General features: G+C 36.7%; 1 protein-coding gene across 9 annotated transcripts in view; it reads left to right on the forward strand.

Annotated features, from left to right (window-relative positions):
- Window positions 1–24232, forward strand: part of ANK2 (ankyrin 2) — a 689779-nt gene that overhangs the window by 410736 nt on the left and 254811 nt on the right. The window contains exon 1 of one of the 9 annotated variants that reach the window (XM_082462700.1): window positions 1089–1857. The exons of the other annotated variants lie outside the window; for them this stretch is intronic. Within the exon in view, the coding sequence (XP_082318826.1) occupies window positions 1729–1857 (129 nt within the window). The 5' untranslated portion in view covers window positions 1089–1728. Of the gene's footprint in view, window positions 1–1088; window positions 1858–24232 lie in introns of those variants that run through there. 9 annotated transcript variants of the gene reach the window in all.

Here is a 24232-nt window from a genome sequence, read left to right on the forward strand (position 1 = left end):
CAACACAATGTTATGACTCTGTCTCCAGAGTCCAGGGGTGAATAATTAAGAAATGAGTGACATCCTATTGGCCCTTGATAAAATTGTGGTAAAATTCTGAAAAATTGGTAGTGTATGCAATTGGAATTTCATCTTCCTGAATTAACAGGTTGTATCCTTTCTCTTCTTTCACTGTGTCTCTTTTTTTTTTTTTTTTTTTTTTTTTTTTTTTTTTTTAAATTTATCTTCTTTGATTTTTTTTTTTTTTTTTTTTTTTTTATAAAGTCTCTTTATTCTTTTTTTTTTTTTTTTTTTTAAATTAATTAATTAATTTTTTATGGTTGTGTTGGGTCTTCGTTTCTGTGCGAGGGCTTCCTCTAGTTGTGGCAAGTGGGGTCCACTCTTCATCGCGGTGCGCGGGCCTCTCACTATCGCGGCCTCTCTTTTTGGGGAGCACAGGCTCCAGACGCGCAGGCTCAGCAATTGTGGCTCACGGGCCTAGTCGCTCCACGGCATGTGGGATCTTCCCAGACCAGGGCTCGAACCCGTGTCCCCTGCATTGGCAGGCAGATTCTCAACCACTGCGCCACCAGGGAAGCCCCACTGTGTCTCTTTATTGGGTATACATACAGGAACATCCAGAAATACTAATCCTGCGTTACTTCATCACGTTATTTAATGTTAATTTGGTATTTAACGAAAGCTTTTGGTAATGAATAACGAGCACCTGTGTGCCTCTTAGAATGATGGAGAGTGATTCAGGTGTTGCCTGCTTCCCTCTCTCCCTTTCTCTGCCTCTGTCCTCCTCTCCCTCTTTTGAGGGCGCCCTCTTTCTCCCGGGATAACCTGGCTGAGCCCAGATTATGCTGCGTGCTCACTGACAGCTCCTTTCGATTCCCTGCTTAATGCAGCTCCCTAAGGCAGCCTCACGTAGGTCTGTAATTGACACACCGAGGACTGGGCTTCTGCCAGCCCTTCTCAGACGTGCACAGCCCTGTGTTTCTCTGGCAGTGGCAAGTAACTCCAACTGTGCTCGTCTTCTCCCCAAACTGCAGCGTTGATTCTTCTTTCTTAAGTGAACCTTGGAGAAGGGAAGGGCTGAGAGATTTAAAAGGCAGGGATTCGTGTCGTGTGCTACAGCAGAGCAGCAGTAGCAACGGCAGCAGCGGCAGCAGCAGAAGCGAGTCATTTAGCGCGACTGCACCATTTTTTTCTCACCCTGCAGAGAGGTGTGGTTGGAAGCGGCAATAAACTACCCACCCCCTAGCAGTTCCACGGAGGTGGCCTCTTCCTGGCTCCGGTCGGAAGACACAGACTGTCTGGAGGAGTCCCCAGAGACCGTTCCTATTGGTGATGTGTGCCTAAGGAAGGCTTTTTCAACTAGTAGGATGCTTGTCTGCCCTTGCGGCTACCCAACGGCTGAAGAGCTCGAAGTCTAGTGCTCCGCCTTCCCGTGGGACCATTTCCGAGTGTGGGCGCACACCTCTGCCCGCGTGTGTGCAGGTGTGTGCTCCTGGGGGGCTTGGCCTGGGACCTTGGTACGTTGTGGTGAATTATGGTGCTGCAGAGGCTGGAGCAAGATTACGACCTAGCTCGGGGGTGGAGTGGATTATTTTGTGAGGGTTTTGGCTGCCAGCCATTGCCCTAGCGGGGGAAAATCACATCCCCATCTCGCTCTAAAATCACCTGGATTGCTGGGGAGTCGAGACTGAGCCGCGGCAACCGCTTCTGCTGCTTCCCTCTGCAAAAATGGCTCACGCAGCTGCTTCTATTAAAAAAGTTCGAGAGGCTGAACTGGATGAAAAGGAAAAAAACCTTGAGAGAGAGAGAAAAAAACAACGGAAAATCCCCAGGGAACGTATGGAACGGAAGAGAAAGGTATGAGGAGCATCCCTTTAACCCTTTGCCTCTGTGGCTCTGTGCAGAACCATGAGCCTCAGAACCGGCAACTTCCTTCTCCTTTCCCTCCATCATTCCCCTGCACCATTTCCAAGCTCAGTTTGCAGCCTATAGCTCGTGCCTAAATTTGCTGCATTGGGAGGAGATGCCTGAGCAGGGCACATTTCCTTGGGTTTAACCGAGTAAAGCAAGAAAATGTCTCCACTTCATTTTTCTGCTTTTCTCAATATCTTTATTTGGTCTCAAAGCCAGGTGTTTTGATTTCTCCAAGTGACTCTGAACACTTGTCTTAGAAGAAGGAAGGGACTGGTTTACGGTTGGAGGGTTAAAGTATTTCCTTCTTGTTCCTCACCTCTACTACAAGATCTTTAGCCTGTGCCTTCTCACTGACTCCATGTATTTGATGTAGATCTCTGGCTAAGAATAAAGCACAGGTTTTATTTACTCTTTTTTTTCCCCCTTCTGAAGGTTGACACTGTTCTATGTAAAACTGCACTAAGAATCTTGGTGCAGTGAGCCGTGTATCAGAATTTTTAAAATTTTAATTAATTCACTTTGGTTTTCATTATTAATCTTATGATTTTCTTTTCTGACTATAGCAACTAAATGAAAAGACCGAGATTAACGAATGGGACAAAATGTTGATTCCCTTTACGATAAAGTGTAGAATCGTTGTCTTTTAAAATATTGTTTTTCTTTTAAAATAGAACCAACTTTACAACTTGATGGAACTGCTATATTCATTTAGCTAGTGCTCTGTTTCTATAAGGGAAGAAGATCTCTGTAAATGCTTTAATTAACAAAGTAGGTCACTGAATAATTTCAGAAGACGATAAATGGCATATTACATTAGCAGAGCATAAAAATCGTGGTTTGTACACAAGCTGTTAAACATAGCTCTGGGATTAGGGATGCACTGGGGCTCCATAGGCTTAGTAATCCAAGTGCTCAATGTCTTTTTTTTTCTTCAGTAATAGATGTGTTTACCTTTCCATTTGGGGGCTATTAGCTTTGCCTTACTTTTGGAAGGACACTTGAGGACCCGCATTAAGTTGAGATCTTACTGCATAGGGAATCCTTACATTTCAGTTTTACTACTTATTTCATCAGTAGTTAGATCAAATGACTGTCATTGGGCAACCCAAATAAATAAAATTTGCAGTATATTATCATTTCCCTTCTGGGGAAAACTTTAACGCTGCCTGTCTGACCTTTAAAAGGCCTTGTTTCAAGGATGCATTAATTCTTTTTTATAATATCAAAAGTATTTTTGGCCATTTTTGTGGGAGTTGGCACCCTTCTTGACAGCTACTGCAGTTCTGTTTCTAATCGTCTAAATGGAACTTTACGGCATAAAGCAGTTTCCTGTGAGTATATCTTTCTTATCTTTTGTTCTCCAAAACACAGTCTATTATTTTTTGCTGGGGAGTGCTTGTTCAGTACACAGTGTGACCTAGTAACTTTGCTCACCTAGAGTACCACGCATACACCTGGCAAATCTCTTGGTCTCACTCTGGTTTGTTTCTGTATCTAGTTCAAGCTCCTTCCTTTTCTATACTTTATTAAAATTGAAAAACCACATCATTAAGATGGAAAGTGCCAGTAGTTGTTGAGAATCTCCGTTGCTTGGATGCTGCATTGCTTTAGCTTGAATCCAGCACGGCAGGACAGAGATCATTGGTTGATACTGTGATCATATGACGGGATCATCTGATCTTCGTATTTAGTTAATATCGTTAAGTTAGAACCAGAGAAATTGGGGGAATGATGGCATAGCTACTATTTGTTTTTGTTCCTCTTTTTTTATATATATATACACATCTATTGGTCCCCTTCCCTTTTCTACTTCAGGTGCATGTGGCATTACATAGGTATTTACATAGCAGAACAAATGCTTGCTAAAAGAGTGGCTGGGTTTTTTAGCTGTGTCAGATTTATTTTCTAGATACATTTATACCTCCTCCTCCCCCGGCCCCATGCACACATAAGCAATTGAGCCAGTTCTAAAATTTGGTTTAAAAGAAGAAAACTTTACCTCATAATTATTCCTTAAGGTATATATAATGGTAATTCATAAAGAAATGAAGAAAGGATGGTTGCCTATTAGTAGCACTCTGTAACACCATCTACAGAAAGTAATCTAAAAATCATTATACTTTATTTGCTGATGCCATTTTATAACCATAAGGGAATACATCAGTTGTAGAGATGATTGAGTTTATCGTTTGCATGCCCATTTGTAAAGTGCATTGCAGATGAACCTGTTTATTCGAAAATTCAGATGAGACCTGCCCTAGTGGCAATAAAAGCCAACCATGGAGCTTGAAAAAAATAAACTGATTTTGAAAAGATTTTTACTGAAGTAAAATTATTGAGTATTAAAACAAATCAATTAAGCAGCCTTATATTTGGATTTCATTTTAATATTCTTTTGTAAACTCACTGATAATTAAAAGAATCTTTGCATTATTATTTTGTACTCCATAAAACATTTAAAATAAATTTTAATTATTTGTAAAGTTAAAACACATTGCATGCTTGGCTGTAAGCCCTCTACCAACTTCTCAGTGGTATGGTTTTTGTAAATGGCTGGATTTGTATACTAAGGGACCTAGTTTCAACCTCATTACAAGCAGAATTTATCTTAGAATAAAATGTTCAGGCTTCTTTGGGCTACAGTCTGGAGAGCTAATATTTAAATATAGTATGTACCAAACATATATTGTATATGTGTCATACTGTGGTAGACCTAGAATAAAACTAAGCTTCAAGCTAATGGACCAAGATTAAGATTAGTTGAAGCAAACTGATCTACCATTTATTTGTTCAAAAGAGTACATTGATATTCCAGCTTTTTACAGAGATAGGGCTTATTATTAACTTATATTAACTTCAGTCATTTCTTTGTATGTCCAGATGTCTAGTCTCTATTCTAAACGCTGAGAATTTTAGACTTGAAAAGGATTCCAAAAGGAATGATTTCTCACAGACTTGTAAGACTTTGTCCTAGAATGAGATTTTGAGTATAATATTCTTTCTACAATCATATACTATTTCCTAACTGTACTTTTTTTTAATTTGGAAAAATAAATAATTTTCAGAGAATCAGTAAACAAAACAATTTCATTCTTGAAAGTAAAGCGTGTGTTTAAATTCTCTTCCTCATTTAAGCTTATGATTACCAGTTATTTTCAAATAATAGATATGTTCTCCATTTCTCAGCATGGGCAAACCATTCTCTAGTCCATCATAATGTCCGCAACACTCACTGAAATCATATGGCATAAAAGGCAATTTGTATGACTAGTTCTTGGCATTGTAATGCTTAACTTATTCCTATTATTTTAATTTATACTATTAAAATGCCAGAGTTTACATTTCCTGTAAAAACTATGATGATAATATTTACTGAGTACCAATGCGGCCCTGTGTCTGGCACACATGTTGTACTATTTAATCCCAATGGCAGTCCTATATATTAGGTATATATATAACTGAGGCTCAGCATTATGGAACTTGCTTAATCGTACCCAGCTGGTATATAGCAGAGTTGGGATTTGATCCCCAGGCTCCAAAGTTCATTGGGAAAAAAAACGTAATATGATTGCTTGGTCTTGTACCTACACTGAATCTAGAGCATAAGTAAATCATTTAATCTGCCAATGCCTTGGTTTTTTAACCTCCAAAATACCTTCCTGTAACTGAAATTTACTGTGAGAATAAGTTAAATGACATATTTGAGAGGAAATTATATAAATTTAAGGTTGTGCTTCTGTCGTGATTGCACCAAAACATTTCATGAGATTTCTTGGAAAATCAGCTATTAGGAGTCCACATTTGCTTCTTAAATATAGCAGTTGCCGTCAATGATAGATGATTATATATGATCATTCTTTGTTACAGTTTTATCAAGACTTCAAAATGTATTTGCATATTTACATTTATTAAACTGACACTGAAAGGTGATTTTGCATAGGATTAAATAGAAAATAAAAGCAAACTTTTTTCCACATCCTTTTCATTGAATTTCATAGAAGAGGGTTCTGATCAGTTATTTGATTTTTTAAATGTATGTAATTAAAATCTTGGAAGGAACCAGACTTCTTATTTCTAGGATAACCTTTGGGGGACTGCCCCAACCATATTCTCCTTGTCCACTTTGTCATTAAGCTGATGACAATGAGAATACTTACTGAGTATATATAATGGACTTATTACTGAGTTGTAAGGGAACATGAAGAGATGAAGAATTTTAAAAGTTACTCTGTTAGTATACTTTGTTAAAATGAAAGAATGCATATTTGCAAGTGTGGAGAGGAATGTATTCTGCAACTTTTGACTTATGAGTTGTAAATAAACATAAAATATAATGGCCAGCTGAACCTGCCTTCCCTGGTGGTCTTTGAGTGAACCCAGTTGTGTAGGGAGAAGAGTGGACAGGCCAGACATCTCTCCTGTCCTTGAGTCTTTTGCTTGGGCACCCAGCCTGATTCCAAAGGAAAGCCCACCTCTGAGACCAGCAAAACTTAGTCAAGAACCATGTATGCAAAGATTTCTGGACACCAAACCAAATGCAATGTGATTAAAAGTACAAATCACAACACAATAATGTGATCCTGTGTAATGTATTACATTCTAGAACTCTTCAAACATGGAAAATTCCAATAACATTTTTTAGCATTTACATCAAATTGTCTTTATGTAATTTCCTATAACCCCTTCATCAATACATCAGTATGTCTAGAAACCACACTAACATAAAGTAGATTGGTGAGGTCTTGAGCTTTATCTGGACAGCTTAATCTCTTTTTATGACTTAATGTTCACTTCAGTCTAAATAAATATGTTCAGGCATATCTATTTACATGTGGAGGCTTCCATAGAATCATGATTTTTTTTTTTTAAATTTTTTTATTTTGGTCATGCCGTGTGGCTTGAGGGATCTCAATTCCAGGGATTGAACCCGGGCCACGGCAGTGAAAGCGCTGAATCCTAACCAGTAGACCACCAGGGAACTCCCAGAAGCATGATTTTTTTAAAAACCTATTTTCTTCTTCTTTAATCCTCCTTGTATCCCCTTTTCTTAGTTCAATTCAGAAACCCTTTCTGGGCTAGAATAATTATCTTTATATAAGTGACTTGCACTATTAATGGCACTCTTGGCCAGCACCCTAAGTCTGAGTTTTTATTGGTTTTTTAATTATAAAGAACCTCTTTCAACCATTTGAGTGGGTGAGTAACTACTAGCTTAGGGTTACAGCTGTCAAATTTGTGGGATTGTAGCAAAAATAGTGCCAAGTATATGGCTTGAGATAAGTTTTTAAGAAGACTGTTAAAAGACAAAATCTTAAAGTAAAAAAACCTACTGTGGGTGAGTTTATTTTTGGAATCTAAACTCTTTAAACAAACTCAATGTAATTCCCCACCCCCTTTTTAGTTGTGTTAATCTGAATTCATATAAATGTTTTAATCTTTACGAAAACAGTTTTCATTGGTGACCTTTGTTATCAAATTTTAATTTTATTAGTTACTTTATTCATCATTTGGGTAAAAGTAATGATATTTACAGCACATTTTTACATCATAAAGAATACTGAAAATATTTTGTAGAAGTATTATAGGAGTCAGTGAAAATACAAGGAAGTTAAGAATTCTACTCGTGCCATATTTAATGATTTTTTTTGTGTGCTTTTATTTTTCCATTATGTCACCCTTTTTCATTTGTATTTCTTGAAATAATTTCTTCTTCACAAAGAATGATTACTTTTAGTATCAGAGACAGAGACACGGTATATTAAAATGGAGAATAGTACAAAGAAGTCACTTCCAAAATTTTGGAGTTCTGTGGAAATTGCTAGTGGAATCATCAGCTGTTTGAGTGTGACCCTTTTACTTCAAAGGTGACTTGTCATTTTTAAATGTATATTGTGGAAAATCCCATTAGAGTCATCTGGCTCCATTCCATTCATAATAAATCAGGATCCTGGGGTAGACTGAAAGGGAAAGAAGACCATAATCTATATATGTTTAAAGCTCCCCTGGTGATTCCAACCAGAACTGGAAACCAATGCAATAAATATTTTCATCCCCCCATCAACTCTTACTCTATTCCATCTTTGATTTGAAGCAATAACAGATCTTCTTCTAATAATCAGGATTACTGTAAATTGTCATTGAGAAAAAATTTTCCATGTGTATATAGGAGACACCCTGGCAACTTTTTGAATGTTTAATGAGACTAATTTGTCTATATAATAACCAATTAATTTTGAGCCAGGAAAAGAGGAAAGGGTGTTTAATAGGTAAGTTGTAAGGCTTCATGATCTGCATACAGTATGACTATCTCTGCCCTGATGGTATAATCTTCAAGAAAGAGGCTTGTATGTTTCTGTGTATACACACATACATAACTAAGCTCATAGAGAATCGAGGTGTTATCCAAGCTAAATTTTTGAAAGAAAATCACTGAAGTGTAATCTAAAAGTTATGTCTTAAGCAGATTGGGCTGTTTTGAATGAACTCAAGTAAATGTCCTGGGGATTTAATTGGTAATTTAGCAGCCTTTGGAGACCTCAAACCTTTAGAGATGTCAGCACTTCTGGAACTCCTAAACACAAGTCAGTAACTACTTTTTGTTCTTTGTACTTGACTTTGCTGGATTTTTCATATCTTCAAAATTATATAAAATCCATGAATGTGGGGAAAGAAGAAGGAATGAGCAACTCATAGATAAATTCTCTCTCCCAATTCTTCAGATATTTCCTTTTAATATTTCTAAATCAACAGGATCTTTACAATGCCAGGGTTTTTTGTTTGTTTGTTTGTTTGTTTATGTTTTTGGTTTCTTGCATGAATATTTTACCAACTGCTCTCTCACTCTCCTCCTGGCTCACCGCAGCTGCCAGGGCAGCCAGAAAGGGATTCCCCACTAGGTTGTACAGAAGTCTGGAATGGACTTTCTAGCATGTATAGTTGGAATTACTCCTTCCATTTTCCATCACTTCATTCGTAGCTTGCCAGAAAAAAAGAAAAACTTCTTTTTCCCATTAGACTTTCATTGTAATCCAACTTAGCCTTTTTCTAGAGACGTCCCTTTATTGTATGTATATCATTACTGCACTGCTCATGTCATGAGGAACACCTTAATAGAAAACTATGCGGTATTAAGGAGGAGAAATATCAGGGTACAGCAATTATTATAAACACATAATCTAGTTTTTATTTGGTTAGGAGTGATAGTGTTATTTCACATTAGTAATTTCACATTAATATATATTTCTTGGCTCTCTCTATATTTTGCATAGAGACCTGTTAATTACCAATTTTAACTCATTTGTTTACAGTTTGTAAAAAGAGGTTGAAATCAAAACTGACATTGACCTCTATGTATCTGTATGTGAGTAATGTTGGTTTTACCAAATGTCTATTTTTCAGGGGAGCTATTTAATCTCTAGATTAAATTTTTTTTTTTAATTATTAGCACCTTTTTAATTATTATTTATTTATTTATTTATTTATTTGGCTGTGTTGGGTCTTCGTTTCTGTGCGAGGGCTTTCTCTAGTTGTGGCAAGTGGGGGCCACTCTTCATCGCGGTGCGCGGGCCTATTACTGTCGCGGTCTCTCGTTGTGGAGCACAGGCTCCAGACGCGCAGGCTCAGTAGTTGTGGCTCACGGGCCTAGTTGCTCCGTGGCATGTGGGATCTTCCCAGACCAGGGCTCGAACCCGTGTCCCCTGCATTAGCAGGCAGACTCTCAACCACTGCACCACCAGGGAAGCCCTCTAGATTAAATTTTTAAAAATAAATTATATTAGCATCACAAACATGAACTCTAAGAATCTACTTTCATTTTTTATTAATATATAGGGATCAAATATTACTTTTGCATTTGAAACTAAGTTTAGCTGCCAACGCTTTCAAGACATTCAGCATGATTAGAAGTGGATATGCGATCTAAGTTTATAAAGAACAGGCCCCATACCAGAAAGCTGTTTACTAATTTAATAAGTGATATTTACACAAAATTTCCAGATACTTCTAAAGCTCCATAAAAACAAATTCAGGAGACCAGTGTGTAATTCTGTCTACTAACTGTGACATTTGGTAAATTATTGACATGACCTTACCTTTTTCACCTATAAAATGATGAGGACCTGAAATCTGTTAGAAGTTTTTCTGTTCTTGTATGATTCTGCACCATTTTAAATTGTCTTTGCTTCTTTCTATTTTTGTAAGTGATTGAGATAGTTCAATGGAATTTCCAAGTTTTTCTTCATCTAATAGGAATTTTTTTGAGCTGACACTATGTCGCAGACAGAGTTCCTGCATCCAAGAAGCTCTCAGACCACCTGGGGTGATAGGTACTTTCACAGATAACAAGAATAAAATTTATTTGGGCCATTAAGTTGGAATGGAAATTGTCTATTTTTGTATATATGATGCAAGTTTTCTTTAATAGGTCTTGTATTTGTAAGCTCTTATCTGGCAGAAGAAATAATGGAGGGAAATTTTTCCTGTTATGGTACTTGAAATTTTCTGGAAGTTGTTAAGGCAGGAGATATAGAAGATGAAGTAATCTTATGAAGCTTGCAGTTGTTTTTGTTTTGTATTTTAGGTACTGATTTGAGTCATTTCCCAGGAAGAAGTTTATTGTGGTTCCCTTATTTTCCGTTAAGCCTGTGTATACTGGTACTGCCACGACTTATAAACCCGCAGACAAATACCATCACAGTGTTGTTAATCATTTTACAAAGGTCCAGTGGTAGTAATGGTAGCTGCCTTTGAACCGCAGGGCGCTATGGCTAACAAGAGCCCATGGTAAGCACTTAAAGAAACCTCAGCAATTTACAAACCATTTAGCTGTATAGCTCAGGGAAAATAAGACATCTCCTGCGTTCTTCTGGGATAGAAGTGCAGATTTCCTCCTTATTTATGGCTCCTGCCTCAAACTGGGCCAGAGGCTTAATTAAACTATGTCACATCCTAACATGACTGAAACCAATAAAGTGTAAGTAGCACAGGTTACCTGGAAACAGTAACTCCTTTGAGGAAGAGGTCACTTAGGAAACGAGGAGCTTTTGTTCAGGGCAGTCACCTACAAAACATGGGGCTGCAATGTGGGCTCTGAGGGACAGGAATCAAAGACTGGGTGTAGGTGGGGGAGAAAAAAGCCATCTGTGAAAGCACAAGTTGTCATTAATGGGGAGGAAGCAGATGACAAAGGACCCAGTAGCAGATGCCAAGCCTATGACTACACTATATTGAATCATATGAAAGATTTTGTATATAACATAAAACACTCATACTCAGCCATTTAACACAAGAGGCAATATTTCAGAACTTTTGACTTTTATACTAGAAAACAGCACTGGAAAGATGGAAGAAGAATTTGTAGTAAACTAATATGAGAAATTTTTTTGTCATCAAAGGCAGCTTGATAACTGAGATGCATGTCTCTTTAATCACTGTAATTAGCCTCCACACATGAGCCTTCTGGGTTATGTATTCTATAGTAAGTTGTATAAGAGCTTACAAAACATAGTCACTCCAATGATCTTTAAACGTCTATAAAACTCGATTAATCAGGAAGCTCAGATAATTATGCTAGAGAGTTTTACATTTTTCACTTAGAGCCACCCAGAAGCTTTTAGATTGTACTTGTTAATTCCTCTTTTTTCTTGTGTTAGATTAAAAAAAAATCACAATTCATTTCCCATTAATCATCCTCTCTATTTCCAATATGAGTTCAGATGTAACATAATTCAGGACATTGCAGTTCTTGGATAAAATAATTATTAAATGAATAACTACTATGAGCAAACTTTTAAGTTGAGTGGTAAAGATTTTTGATTGAGTAAAAGAAATGTTTTCTGTCAAACAACTTCTCTTCTAGATAGGTATTTAAGGTTGATGTCAATGGGGAAAAAATTAGAGGACAGGGCTAGATTGGTGTAATAGCCTTTTATGTTTACAGAGGTTGTGGACTTCAAGTTGGGCATTAGCAGGATAATTAAGGTTGGCTTAGGTGGAGAGGCTGTCTCAGAGGACAGACATAGAAGCTGATGAACAGCCTAGCATGGCATGACCAGAGAGTAGGGCTGGATAGGAGTTGGTGGATAGTTGGAAATAAAGCTGACTGCACAGGAGAGCCTTTAAAACAAGGAAGAGGTAGCTGAGCTCAGTGAAGCAAAAAATAAGAAACTATGGAAGTTTCTGTGATGATGTAAGCTTATTGGGAGGAAGTGGAGCTAGTGAGGTCACCCAGGAGACTGTAAAGTCATCCAAGAGATGTGAATCGGGCTTGGATTAGAAGAGTTGCACAGGGAAATCGGTGGAGCGGGAAACAGGATGGATATTAGCACTCAACTAAGAATAGGGAACAAAAGAGGTGAATAAAAATGACCTTAAGGGGCTTCCCTGGTGGCGCAGTGCTTGAGAATCTGCCTGCTAATGGAGGGGACACGGGTTCGAGCCCTGGTCTGGGAAGATCCCACATGCCGCGGAGCAACTAGGCCCGTGAGCCACAACTACTGAGCCTGCGTGTCTGGAGCCTGTGCTCCGCAACAAGGGAGGCGGCGATAGTGAGAGGACCGCGCACCGCGGTGAAGAGTGGCCCCCCGCTCGCCACAACTAGAGAAAGCCCTCGCACAGAAACGAAGACCCAACACAGCCAAAAATAAATAAAAATAAATAAATAAATACAAGATTACTATTAAAAAAAAATTCTCTCTAAAAAAAAAAAAAATGACCTTAAGGTCATACATTTGAATGATATTAAAAATGATGGTATCTTTGACAGAAACAAAAACTTCCAGTACTATTCAGGGGGAAAAATAAAAATGCATTATATATGTAGGGTTTGAAAAAATAAAAATACATATACTTTATATATGGTAGCAAGATGATGTCTCTCTTACTTAAATACAGAGACTTTATACATAAAGGCCAAAAAAATAAAACTATTTTCTATCTTTCTGTTTTGGTATAGTGGAAGAAGTGTGAAATTCAGAGTCAAAATCCTGCTTTGCTTCACCACATTCTGGTGATATGATCCTCAGCTTTGGTTTTCTTTTCTGTAAATCAGATAATGACTTACAGAATCATTATTTATGTTAATGATGATTAACTCTAACAATATATATATGTATCACAGAGTAGTTGTAAGGACTAAAATGAAACAATGTTTTTGAAAGCACTATGCACATGATAATATTAAATATTATACCACCAGACTTTTCCCCTGTTTAACATGGGAGGAGAAAAGGAAATATACTGACCACTCAAAGGACTAAAAATGTTCATGAAAGTATTGATATAAACTCATTATTTTTAATATCTATACATACATATAGATATAAAGAGAAATATAGAGAGCTATGTTGTGTGTATGTGTAAATACATATATCTCAGCAATGATGTCTCAGTAGCAATGGGCATATGTAGCCCAGACCTTTTCTAAATATCATTTTCCAATACAAGGAACCATAATCCCTTGGGGAAATGAGTGATTCAAGTAAGAAAGTGCTCAAAAAATGATGGGGCATGTCAACCTGAAGAAGCTCCCAATGACCTGCTATAGAGAAATTTCAGCAACAAAATAAATAACGAAAGTAATGGATATTAATTTATAGAATAAAATAAATATCCGTGAGTCCATACTAATAGAAATAAATAATTGGATAAATGAATAAATAAGGAGAAGGGGAATATTTTTCTTACAGTAGAATTCCAATTAACAAATCTGGAAGAAATCATAGAAATTATGATTAATACAAAGGTGAACAGCAATCTAGTTTGTTAGATAGTTCAAACTATTAAAAGTTCTATCAGTGAATTGTTTTTAGCTACAGAATTTGGTAATAATTAACTGATTGTGCCTAAGTCTTCAAAGAGGGAAAAACTTAGGAGACACAATTCTCTTGTATAGTTTAGAATAACTTTTGAACTCCCAAACACATTCAGATAAAGAGATTGTGTTATGATATTTTTAATGATTTATTTTAAAGATATAATGGAATTATAAATGCAAAACAGAATTTTTTTGGGTTTTTGTTTTACATGTATTTCTGAAGGTTTTTACATAAATTAATATTTTTTAAGAGGCACATGCAAAGAACTTGTATACAGTATATCAAATAATATAACCAAATTATCAGAATGATATTTTATTCATGACAGTGCTATTTGTCAATTATCTGAAGTGGATCTTTATGAATCATATGTCTGCCTTATACTGAATATTGCACTCTTGACATAGATGATGTTGGCATCGATGCAATGCTTTTCTTATTTTTTTCATTTTATTCTTGAATCCTTTTTGAGTAAAATGATAATTTAAAAGATCCTTGTTTTGTTAATGGGTGGGGTATATTTATTTGCTGGTGATAAAATTACACTGGCAACTAACATTGGTTGAGCACTTTTCATCTTCCCATTGGTGTGCAAAATTATAATTTTACATAGTTTGATTACTGAGATAATTGTCCTACTTCTCTGCCTCTTTTTTGTAACTAAGACACACCGTGAATCTGCAGGAACCTGTTTCAGCGGTGATAATACATGACCGAGTTGTCCTTTGTCCACTTTGACCATGAGAATTGACTTTCTCTTTGATTTACCATACTTGATTCTCTGATAATTTTCACGAGCAGGCAGCTGCTCTGCATGTATCAGATGATAATCTCACAACTAATGACTCACTCCCTGGTCCCTCCCAAAAGTGCACTCCGTTTCTCCTTTTAATTAACTTTGCTACCGCATGGCCAAAGTCAGTAAAATTTTTCCTTTTGTTTTCCTTTGCCTATAGTAATTCATTTGCCTACCTCAGTCTAGCTTGGTAAAATATTTAGGTGTGTAACGTTGTTTCACTCTTGACACTAAATTCTTAGCTGTAATCAAACGTATGATGATACTGTAAGTTGAGCAGGTATTTTAAACAACCTCCTGCAGAGAGCACTTGACCCTGGATCAGAGCCCACACAAGTACTTCTGTTAACGTTACATGCATTCTGTCTGCGTAAGTGACTGTATGATAGAGTGATAACTAAATGTGTTTACCTAGGAAGACTAAAGTTCTTTCTCGAAGCCTACGTACTTTGAAGTCGTAATGCATATGATGAAAAGAGTGTCCTGCATGGAACAGCCTAATACCTGGATGTCATGGGATATGACCAACTTGCTGTGCCCATAATGGCTACTGGTTTTCTTCCTGTATCATGTTACCATTGCCTAAGTCACAGTAGATACCCTACCGGTTCTAAACAATCTAATTACTCTTTTTGTGTCATAAACTCAAATTTGTCATAGGCTAGTCTTCTGAGTCAAACCTAGAAAGAAGTTTATTTGGGCAACTTGTAGATTGTAGCATAAGCAGTTATCACAGAATGGAACAGAACCAGAGGTTTTAACATTTTGTGAACAGCTATTCTCAATTGTGTATATTAACAAGGAAATTAAAGATGTTATGAAGGAGGAGACAAAAAATTTTCTGGAGAAATATTTTCTATCTTCCCTTGTATTTGTATACTTAAATGTTAACGCACTGTATTTGCATCTTAAAGTCACACTAATGTTTAAAACTATAAATTAGTAAATTTGTAAACTATTAATTTTACCGTTTTCAATACAAATTCCCTTGTCTTTGTAGGACCTGAAACTTTCCTCTGTGGTACATGAAGTCCACTACATTAGGCTGGCAACACTCTCTCATAACTCCTGTTTGCCCTGTTTTTCCTGTTAACCTTGATCCTTGTTCACACTCACGTTTAGCACATTTAACTGCCCTAAAGCATGGCCAAACTCAGTAAATTTCCTTGTTCTCTTCCTGCTCTATTTTGATGAATGCCACCCAGGCTCCTGTGGTGAGGTGTCTGCATGCCAGTGACCTGGGCATATAGCTTATTTAGGTACAGGTTGCATTACTGAAATCTAGGTTTCATTCCTTGGGAGACATATCAGAGTTCTAGTGATTTATAAAACTTTTGAGGGATTACCTCTCCTGATACGTATAGGTCTCTCCAATTGGAAAGCTGCTGGAAAGTATGCACATCATTGAAATGCAAAAGTAAAGCAAGGAAGTGTGAAGCTCATTTAGACTTTAAAGGCTGGCATGTCAGCATATTTTATAGACTCTCAAGTGGAGACCAACCTGCAGAACAGAACACTAAAGGCACACTTCTGTTGCAACAAGCACTATATTGTAACTGAGTATAAACCTTCTAACATTCCTGCACACGAAAGTGTGGTAGAGTTAAATGGGACTCTTTGTGATTCTACATATCTGAAGAAGCAGTTTTTCTCTGTGTGGAACCACATGCATTTTTCATGAAAGATTCAGGGAGAAAAACACATCCGGGCAAGATATAAGAATGAAATGGATAGACAAAAGCCTTAAGGGTTCAAAGGCTTTTTTTCCTCCTTTCCTCTTTGAGTTCAATGATCATTTAATTCCTTGGAGTAGATAGGTCAAGAATTTGACCTACCAGAGTAGTAAAGTTGACTAGGAAAGTGTCTCTACCATAAAAAAGAAAAAATAGGATACTATTCTGAGATGTCACAACTATCAGATCATAAATACTAATGCAACTTGATTAGAGGGTTTTTTTTTTTTAAATTAGCTCACTTTGAAGTAGGTTCTTCTTTGAGAAAACCTATCCTTGGAATTCTGTTCTTAAGGTATGCTGTGTATGTATATGTATGTACCTATGTATCTATAGTCTATACATCTGTATTTCTCAAAATTTTATTTCCATTTTTATATGTGTTTTAATAATGTCTCTCTCTCTCTATTTTTTCTCCCCCTGAGTTTTCAATATATTGAAGTTACAGCATTGCAGTTTTACTGTAGTATGTACTTCAAGTGTACTTAAGGGAATGATCATTTTAATAAGAATCAACAAAAGAAAGGATCTTTGTCATAAGTATGTGAAATGGAAAACAAATTTTGTAACTTAAAAAGTATCAAAATTTAAAGTATAGAATCATTTCACAGCACTACTTTGTATACCTTGCAACTCTAGCCTGAGGCCTGATGGCGCTGTCTCAGACAGACATAGCTCAGGAGATGGATGGGTGCATTTGGGATCTGGCATTAGACCCAAATAGTTGCAGAGACTGGGCCCAGCCAGGTATGCCAGGCATGTTATCACATAATTACCTCATCCACAATGTAGAAAGCAGTCAACATTGTGGTTTTTATTGGGCAGGGGGAATATAGAAATGGGGAATTTCAGCAGCTTGGGAATCAAGCAAACATCTCTTCTTGGCCAGCGTGATACCACTCACTGGTATTGATTATGGGATAAAGCTTTGATATTGGGAAAGAAAAATGTTGTGAATGTACCTTGGAAGTTGTACCACCCACAATCTTCTTCACGGCAGCTCTCCAACCAGAGAGAGGCACTATAGCTTTGGTCACACAGACTAAATTTAGAAGGAAGGGTTACTCCTCTTCAGTGACAACATGTAGAGGAAAATGAAGTTATACTTTGGGGTGACATCATTATTGTTTGCCCCTAGATACAGGTGAAGGTACAAGGACTTGCTTCTAAATGGTTGGTGAGACAGGGGAGAAAGAGCAACTTTTCCTGAAGATGACTTCATTGTGTGCTACCCCCAGGTGGAAGCCTGAGGAAGTCTGACCCATTTATTCTGAAATTAAGGATGAATGGTGGCAGCAGATGGGATGCAGAGGGAAATAGACCATATAGGTTCTGTACTTGTTTTTTTTTTTTTATAACAATTATTCACTATATTATTTGATTATCACAATGAGGTAGATATTTTCAGCCTCATTTTTCAGGTGCAGAAAATGAGGTTTAGAAAGATTAATTCATTCGCCCCCAAATCTCACAGCAAATAGATCCCAGATATCTAATTCCAAAGCTCATGCTTTTTCTTTAAACCATGCTGGTATGTACTATGACACAATATCTAATTTTGTAGTACTTTTAAATTAAATTGTAGAACAGATAAATAGATACAAGTACAATTCAAACAAGGAAGAGTAAAGCTCAGGAAAAATAATCGTAGCTTACATTTCCTGAACAATGCTATGTGCCAGGCCCTATGCTAAGCGTTTAAGATGCAGAAACTTATTTCATCTCTCAGCAACACCATGAGGTAGAAATGATTATAAACCCCTTTTGTCAAGTGGGAAAAGTGAGGTTTAAGAAGGAAGAAAGAGAAAGCTCTGGACAACTTGTATCTGTACTTCTCCTACTTACAATGCTAGAGAGAAAAGTAGCTGAGATGTAGAATATATGTCACTAAGATACACAAAAATATTTCTAACACTTCCAGGAACAAAGCAAACAGGATAGAGGGGCCTCTTAAGAGTCATAATGTGGTCTACACTACATGAAGGTCTTCAATAATAAGATTATAGGAAGAAGGACATAATGGTTAAAATGATCAAGTGCTCAAGTATGACTCGCATCTCCAACAATCACAATAGCTTCAAAGCAGATGTCTAAGTCCTAGATGTCTTCAACAGGAATCTGTTGTAAGAGTGGAGGACAGATGATGTAGGTCTCATAGATCCAAAATATCAAATGGTCGGTTAATTTGAAGTCAGTTTATCAAATTGCAGATGCAGGTAGTTCTAAAATTTCTTGAAAATTAGTTGTTTCACTGGACCACAGAGAGAACCCAAGGACATAAATACAAAACAAACTGGAAAAGGAAGACCACTGGGGTATTGTTGACTCCAAACACAAAAAGGTGAGCAGCACGTAAAGGTCTTTGAATGCCATTTCTGCTTTGCTTAACAGTGAGGTCCAGGATCTGTATATTATCTTTATAATATAGAGAGGTCGATCTTCCCTTATTTTAGTGTGTGCTAATAATAAACTGAACTATTCTGGGTTCCAGAGCAAAGAGAAGGAAAGTTATAAGATGTGGTTTTAACATTTGATCCCCAAGGTGGCTAAAATCAAATGTTATTAAAATAGAAAGAACATTTTAGCAAAATTGACATTTTAAAATGTCAGTGGTTAATGGAAGCCACATTCACGCTTATTGGTGATTCTTTTTTAGGAAGAATTTAGGATAAAAATTAAGTTATCATCATTAATCATTAGAGAAATGCAAATCAAAACTACAATGAGGTATCATCTCACACCAGTCAGAATGGCCATCATCAAAAAATCTACAAACAATAAATGCTGGAGAGGGTGTGGAGAAAAGGGAACCCTCTTGCACTGTTTGTGGGAATGTATATTGATACAGCCACTATGGAGAACAGTATAGAGGTTCCTTAAAAACTAAAAATAGAACTACCATACGACCCAGCAATCCCACTACTGGGCATATACCCTGAGAAAACCATAATTCAAAAAGAGTCATGTACCACAATGTTCATTGCAGCTCTATTTACAATAGCCAGGACAGGGAAGCAACCTAAGTGTCCATCAACAGATGAATGGATAAAGAAGATGTGGCACATATATACAATGGAATATTACTCAGCCATAAAAAGAAACGAAATTGAGTTATTTGTAGTGAGGTGGATGGACCTAGAGTCTGTCATACAGAGTGAAGTAAGTCAGAAAGAGAAAAACAAATACCGTATGCTAACACATATATATGGAATCTAAAAAACAAACAAAAAAATGGTCATGAAGAACCTAGGGGCAAGACGGGAATAAAGATGCAGACCTACTAGAGAATGGACTTGAGGATACAGGGAGGGGGAAGGGTAAGCTGGGACGAAGTGAGAGAATGGCATGGACATATATACACTACCAAATGTAAAATAGATAGCTAGTGGGAAGCAGCCGCATAGCACAGGGAGATCAGCTTGGTGCTTTGTGACCACCTAGAGGGGTGGGATAGGGAGGGTGGGAGGGAGGGAGATGCAAGAGGGAAGAGATATGGGGATATATGTATATGTAGAACTGATTCACTTTGTTATAAAGCAGAAACTAACACACCATTATAAAGTAATTATACTCCAATAAAGATGTTAAAAAAAATTAAGTTATCATAACATGCTTCTTAGTCAGCCAAATAGAACATTACCTATGTGTTTATTAAAATTTGATTAGTCCTATGAGTTATCAAAATATGAAGTCAGAAATAAATGTTATTGCCATAGGGAATTAGAAATTGTTAATTCTAATTTCAAACATTAGACGTGACGTAAAAAAGGAAGGCAAGAGTTGAATTTTTATGGTGTTCCTTTCTTCAAGATGCACATTTACTGCAGTTACCATATATCTGGATGACTGATGTCTAATAGTGGCAAAAATTGGAGAGTTCCACCTGAGCACTTGAACTGGTTGTTTTTCATGAACAAAAGTAGAAAATGTACATCTTTTCTATGATTCCTACGGTAGGCTGATCACCGTGAGGTGTTTTTGTATTTATGAATTTGTGATAGTATTGTTTGTTGTTGTCTACAAGAGCTTAGTGTTTGCACTGAAGGTAAGACATATTAGAAGTAAGGGTATGTGTGAAGAAATAAAGAAAAACAGTGGAAAGAGGAGCAGGAAGTGGGTGTCATAGATTGGAGGCAATGTCAGAGGTCCTGGCTGTACAGAGGTGATGGCTGTGAAGAGGATTATATGTGACAGTAAGGGCAGGGATCTATTGATGATCTATCATCATCAATAAAAAAAGAGCCAATAATGAAAGATCACAGAGCAGTTCTCCAGGTGGAAAGAATGGAATGAAAATGGGTTTCCACCACACGTAACACATTAGAGGCCCATGGTGGCCAAGCCACAGAGTAGTGTGTGTGTGTGTGTGTGTGTGTGTGTGTGTGTGTGTGTGTGTGTGTGTAGACATTCATTGTAAGAGTATTCATTGCATTTTTCTGGCATTAACAGTGATTACTCTTCATTGGTTTTAGGCATGGATGAAATATCCATGGTGTGATCAATTGTCTTACTCTTACATTAAACCATCTTCTGGTTTGTGGCTACTTTTGTGGTCATTTGTATTTTTGTGCTTTTCAATCCTCCTCATATTCAGATGATTACCAATAGGTTCAGTGCCTAGACCATTTCACGACAAAATCAAACATCTGAAAAAATAATCATATGAGAGCTGACAGAATAGTAATGTGAACAAAACCAAGGAACATTTACTGGTGATTGAATAGATTGCTGTGGATTGCCATTCTCAGAGATATGTTGAAGCATTTCTGTGTGTACATCAGAAATATTACACATTTGCCTCTGTGTGTACATCAGAAATATTACACATTTGCCTTTTTATTTAAATGATATGTTTCGGCCTGGCATTTAGTGCTGAATAGATATTTATGGGATGATGAAATAAATGTTTGTAAAAACCAATCTTATTTTAAATGTGTTAAGGAAGATTTTTATTTTTTATATATTCAGTAATCAATTATGGGTGTCTGCTATATTAGAGGCATTATCAGAAGCACTAAAGACAAAACAGAAAAATAAAATATAATGAGCTCATATTCTAGTGAAGGAGAGAGGCGTAGAAAAAGATGATTACAGTTCAGTGTAGCAATCACTGTGATGGCTCTGTGTTCACAATAGGCTCTTAATACTGCTGGCCAGGCAGGGCTTCCAAGAGAAGTCTTGTAAATACGGAGGGAGGGAGGGAGGTGATCCAGATGGAATATTAGTTGTTTATAAAAGTCCAGAAGAAATCACAAGAGAAAAGGCTAAGATGAGAGGAGGAGGGGATCAGATACTACAGGACTCTGTAGGCCACCTTAAAGATTCTCTCTTTTATGGTGAAGATTATAAGAAGTGCCCTGAATAGTTTTAAGCTTTGGAAAGATCACTCTGACTATGGTGTGGAGAATGGATTGGAAGAGAGCAAGGCTAGAAGTAAGAAACTATTTAGGAGATGGTTACAGTAAATTAGCCAGGAAATGATGAATTCCTGACCTAACATAGTGGCAAACGGATGAACAAAAGTAGACTCCTCAGGATTGGGTGTATGGAAAAGGGAATGTCACAACCATGAACATTTCCAGCTTGAGCAGCAAGGTGTGTATAGGGGTGTTGGTCGGTGAGTGGAAGAAGACAGGGTCAGGAGCAGGTTTGGGGAGAACAGTAGCTCAGAGGAGAGATGTTTACTGACCCGGGAAAGCCCTGAGCATGTTTAAATACTAGCTTTAAAGGTCTAGTAAAAAGGAAAAACATTTCTATTAAAAAGATTTTTAAAATAACTCCTCTTAAAAAAAAAAACTCTTAAGGTTTAGAAACAGATCTGTATTCTTATTATATTTATGTTCCTTCTTTCCTTCCATTCCTCCTTCCCTTCTTCCTTATCTTCTGCAGAGAAGATAAATCATCTGATGACCTCATAGCATGATTTATAGACTTATAACTCTAAAGATTAAACACATACAACTATTAGCATAAGAGTCTATTTACTGTAGCTCATTATTATACAGATGAGAACAAATTTCAAAATGGCAGCTGGCAGTGCTCTGTCCAGTATTCATTCCTTAACAACATGTGGCCAATAGCATTGTACCTCGGAGGACATAAGACCACCCTGACACAATTTTAGAAGAATTGAATTAACAATATGAATTTTATGATATTTTTATTTTTATATTACCACGATTTTTGATTGCCTATAAAATTATTCTGTCTTCAAAAAAATTAGGGCATAATTAAAAACTTTTGAACAATTTCTCCCATTTTTTAGGGAGAACAAATGATATATAATAATCAGGATATTTATTCCAGTATGAATAATAAGTGAAAGATAATTGTTTATAAACAATTATTTATACTTTAAGATACAAAGAATAAACTTGCTCTAGAGAGATCTTGAAAAAAAGCCCAAATTAATTATCATTTGGACAATGCAATTCAGATTCTTTTTGGTGCTCTAAGTTTTCACAGACTTTGAAATAAATTCAATATGGTCTACCGTTTTATGATTTTAGTTCTTTTAATTCTTGATTAAATGCACACTTAACATGCAGTTTAAAAGAAACTGGTGATACCGTAGTTTACGATCACGCACTGAGGTAAATGCAACACAACTGGTTGAACCTACGTGATTCAATGTTTTAATATAGTACGAGGATATCAGTTATCTTCCTCATAATAAATCAGTTTAATTGGTAATTTTGATGAACACTCATATCTACTTCAGTATGAACCAGTATTAGATATTTAGCTTGAACTTGAATTTGTTCTTGATTGATCAGTGGCTGGCAGTGTATGTCAAATGGTGTGTGTGTGTGTGTATACATGTGCGTTAATTTTGTTTAGAAAATATTATTTTAAAATACTTTGAGACCAGTAGACTAAAATATTTCAGTAAGTATATGATTACATTGAACTGGGCTCTGTTTTACAACTGAAGACATTCTTGCAGTAATGACAAATGTATCAAAACATTTAAACCATCATATTGTATGTCATAACCCCCAAAGCTGATGAAAAGTTGCTATTTCTCTATAACCTCTAAGGTGAATGTACAAACTGAGACTATAAATACATGTAGCTTAATGCCTGTGAACAATCAAAGGAAAACACTGTCCAGATACTGAGTGAAGTGAGAATTGAGAAGTATAGAAAGGATTAGTGAATTTTTATTTGCTAGTCTCAGTCATGGATAATTCATTTAAGCTTAGTAGTGGGGTTCCCTATATGCTTAATAGGAGAACATTATTTGGAGAGGTTGATTATAAATTCTCATTAGTACAGCTCTTCTGTTTATCTTGTCCTAAGGCTCAAGCCCTGTGTCTAACCACTGTGGCGTGTCAGAGACCTCTCTGATAGATGGGTCTAGACAACTGTGGCACACAACATACAGAACAGAGCTGGTCAGCTTTCTCCCCAGCCTCTGAGAACGTTGTTCCTTTGAGCACTAGACTTTCCCCATTAACTAATCCACAGTTGTGCTATGCACCATTCATTGATTTTAAAATCACCTTAACAGAGTACTTTTCAGATTACTTCTATCAGCAGTCTTCCTAGTTTACAGATAGAAACTTACAAGAAATGTTAGTGAACTAAAACACTGACTTGCGTTTCAAACGGTAACAATTAAAGCCAGATTGTAATAGAGCCCTCTTCCTCTTTTTTTATTTTCGTCGCTTGACCCTCTCTATAAACAAAGCTTGCTGGGAACCCCTGCTTTAGTAATTAACCTTTTTCTGAGTATTATGTACACACATATTTTTCTTTGGAGAAAGCAGGAGTGCACAATGGCTAAATTGTTTTATTCATGTTGTGTTTCAAAATCCAGTTTAATATGACAGGGCATAGAATTGGTCAAGTGGCTAGCTTTGCATACCCTACACTTCTTGCCTCATAGTCTCTTTAATGTCAGTCCACGACATTTATTGAGTGCCCACTTTGTAGTGGGCATTGTGTGGAGTAGCCTTTAGAAAACTTCTCAA

The sequence above is a fragment of the Balaenoptera physalus genome (assembly GCF_965194825.1).
Source record: "Balaenoptera physalus genome assembly, chromosome: 5".
NCBI lineage: Eukaryota > Metazoa > Chordata > Mammalia > Artiodactyla > Balaenopteridae > Balaenoptera > Balaenoptera physalus.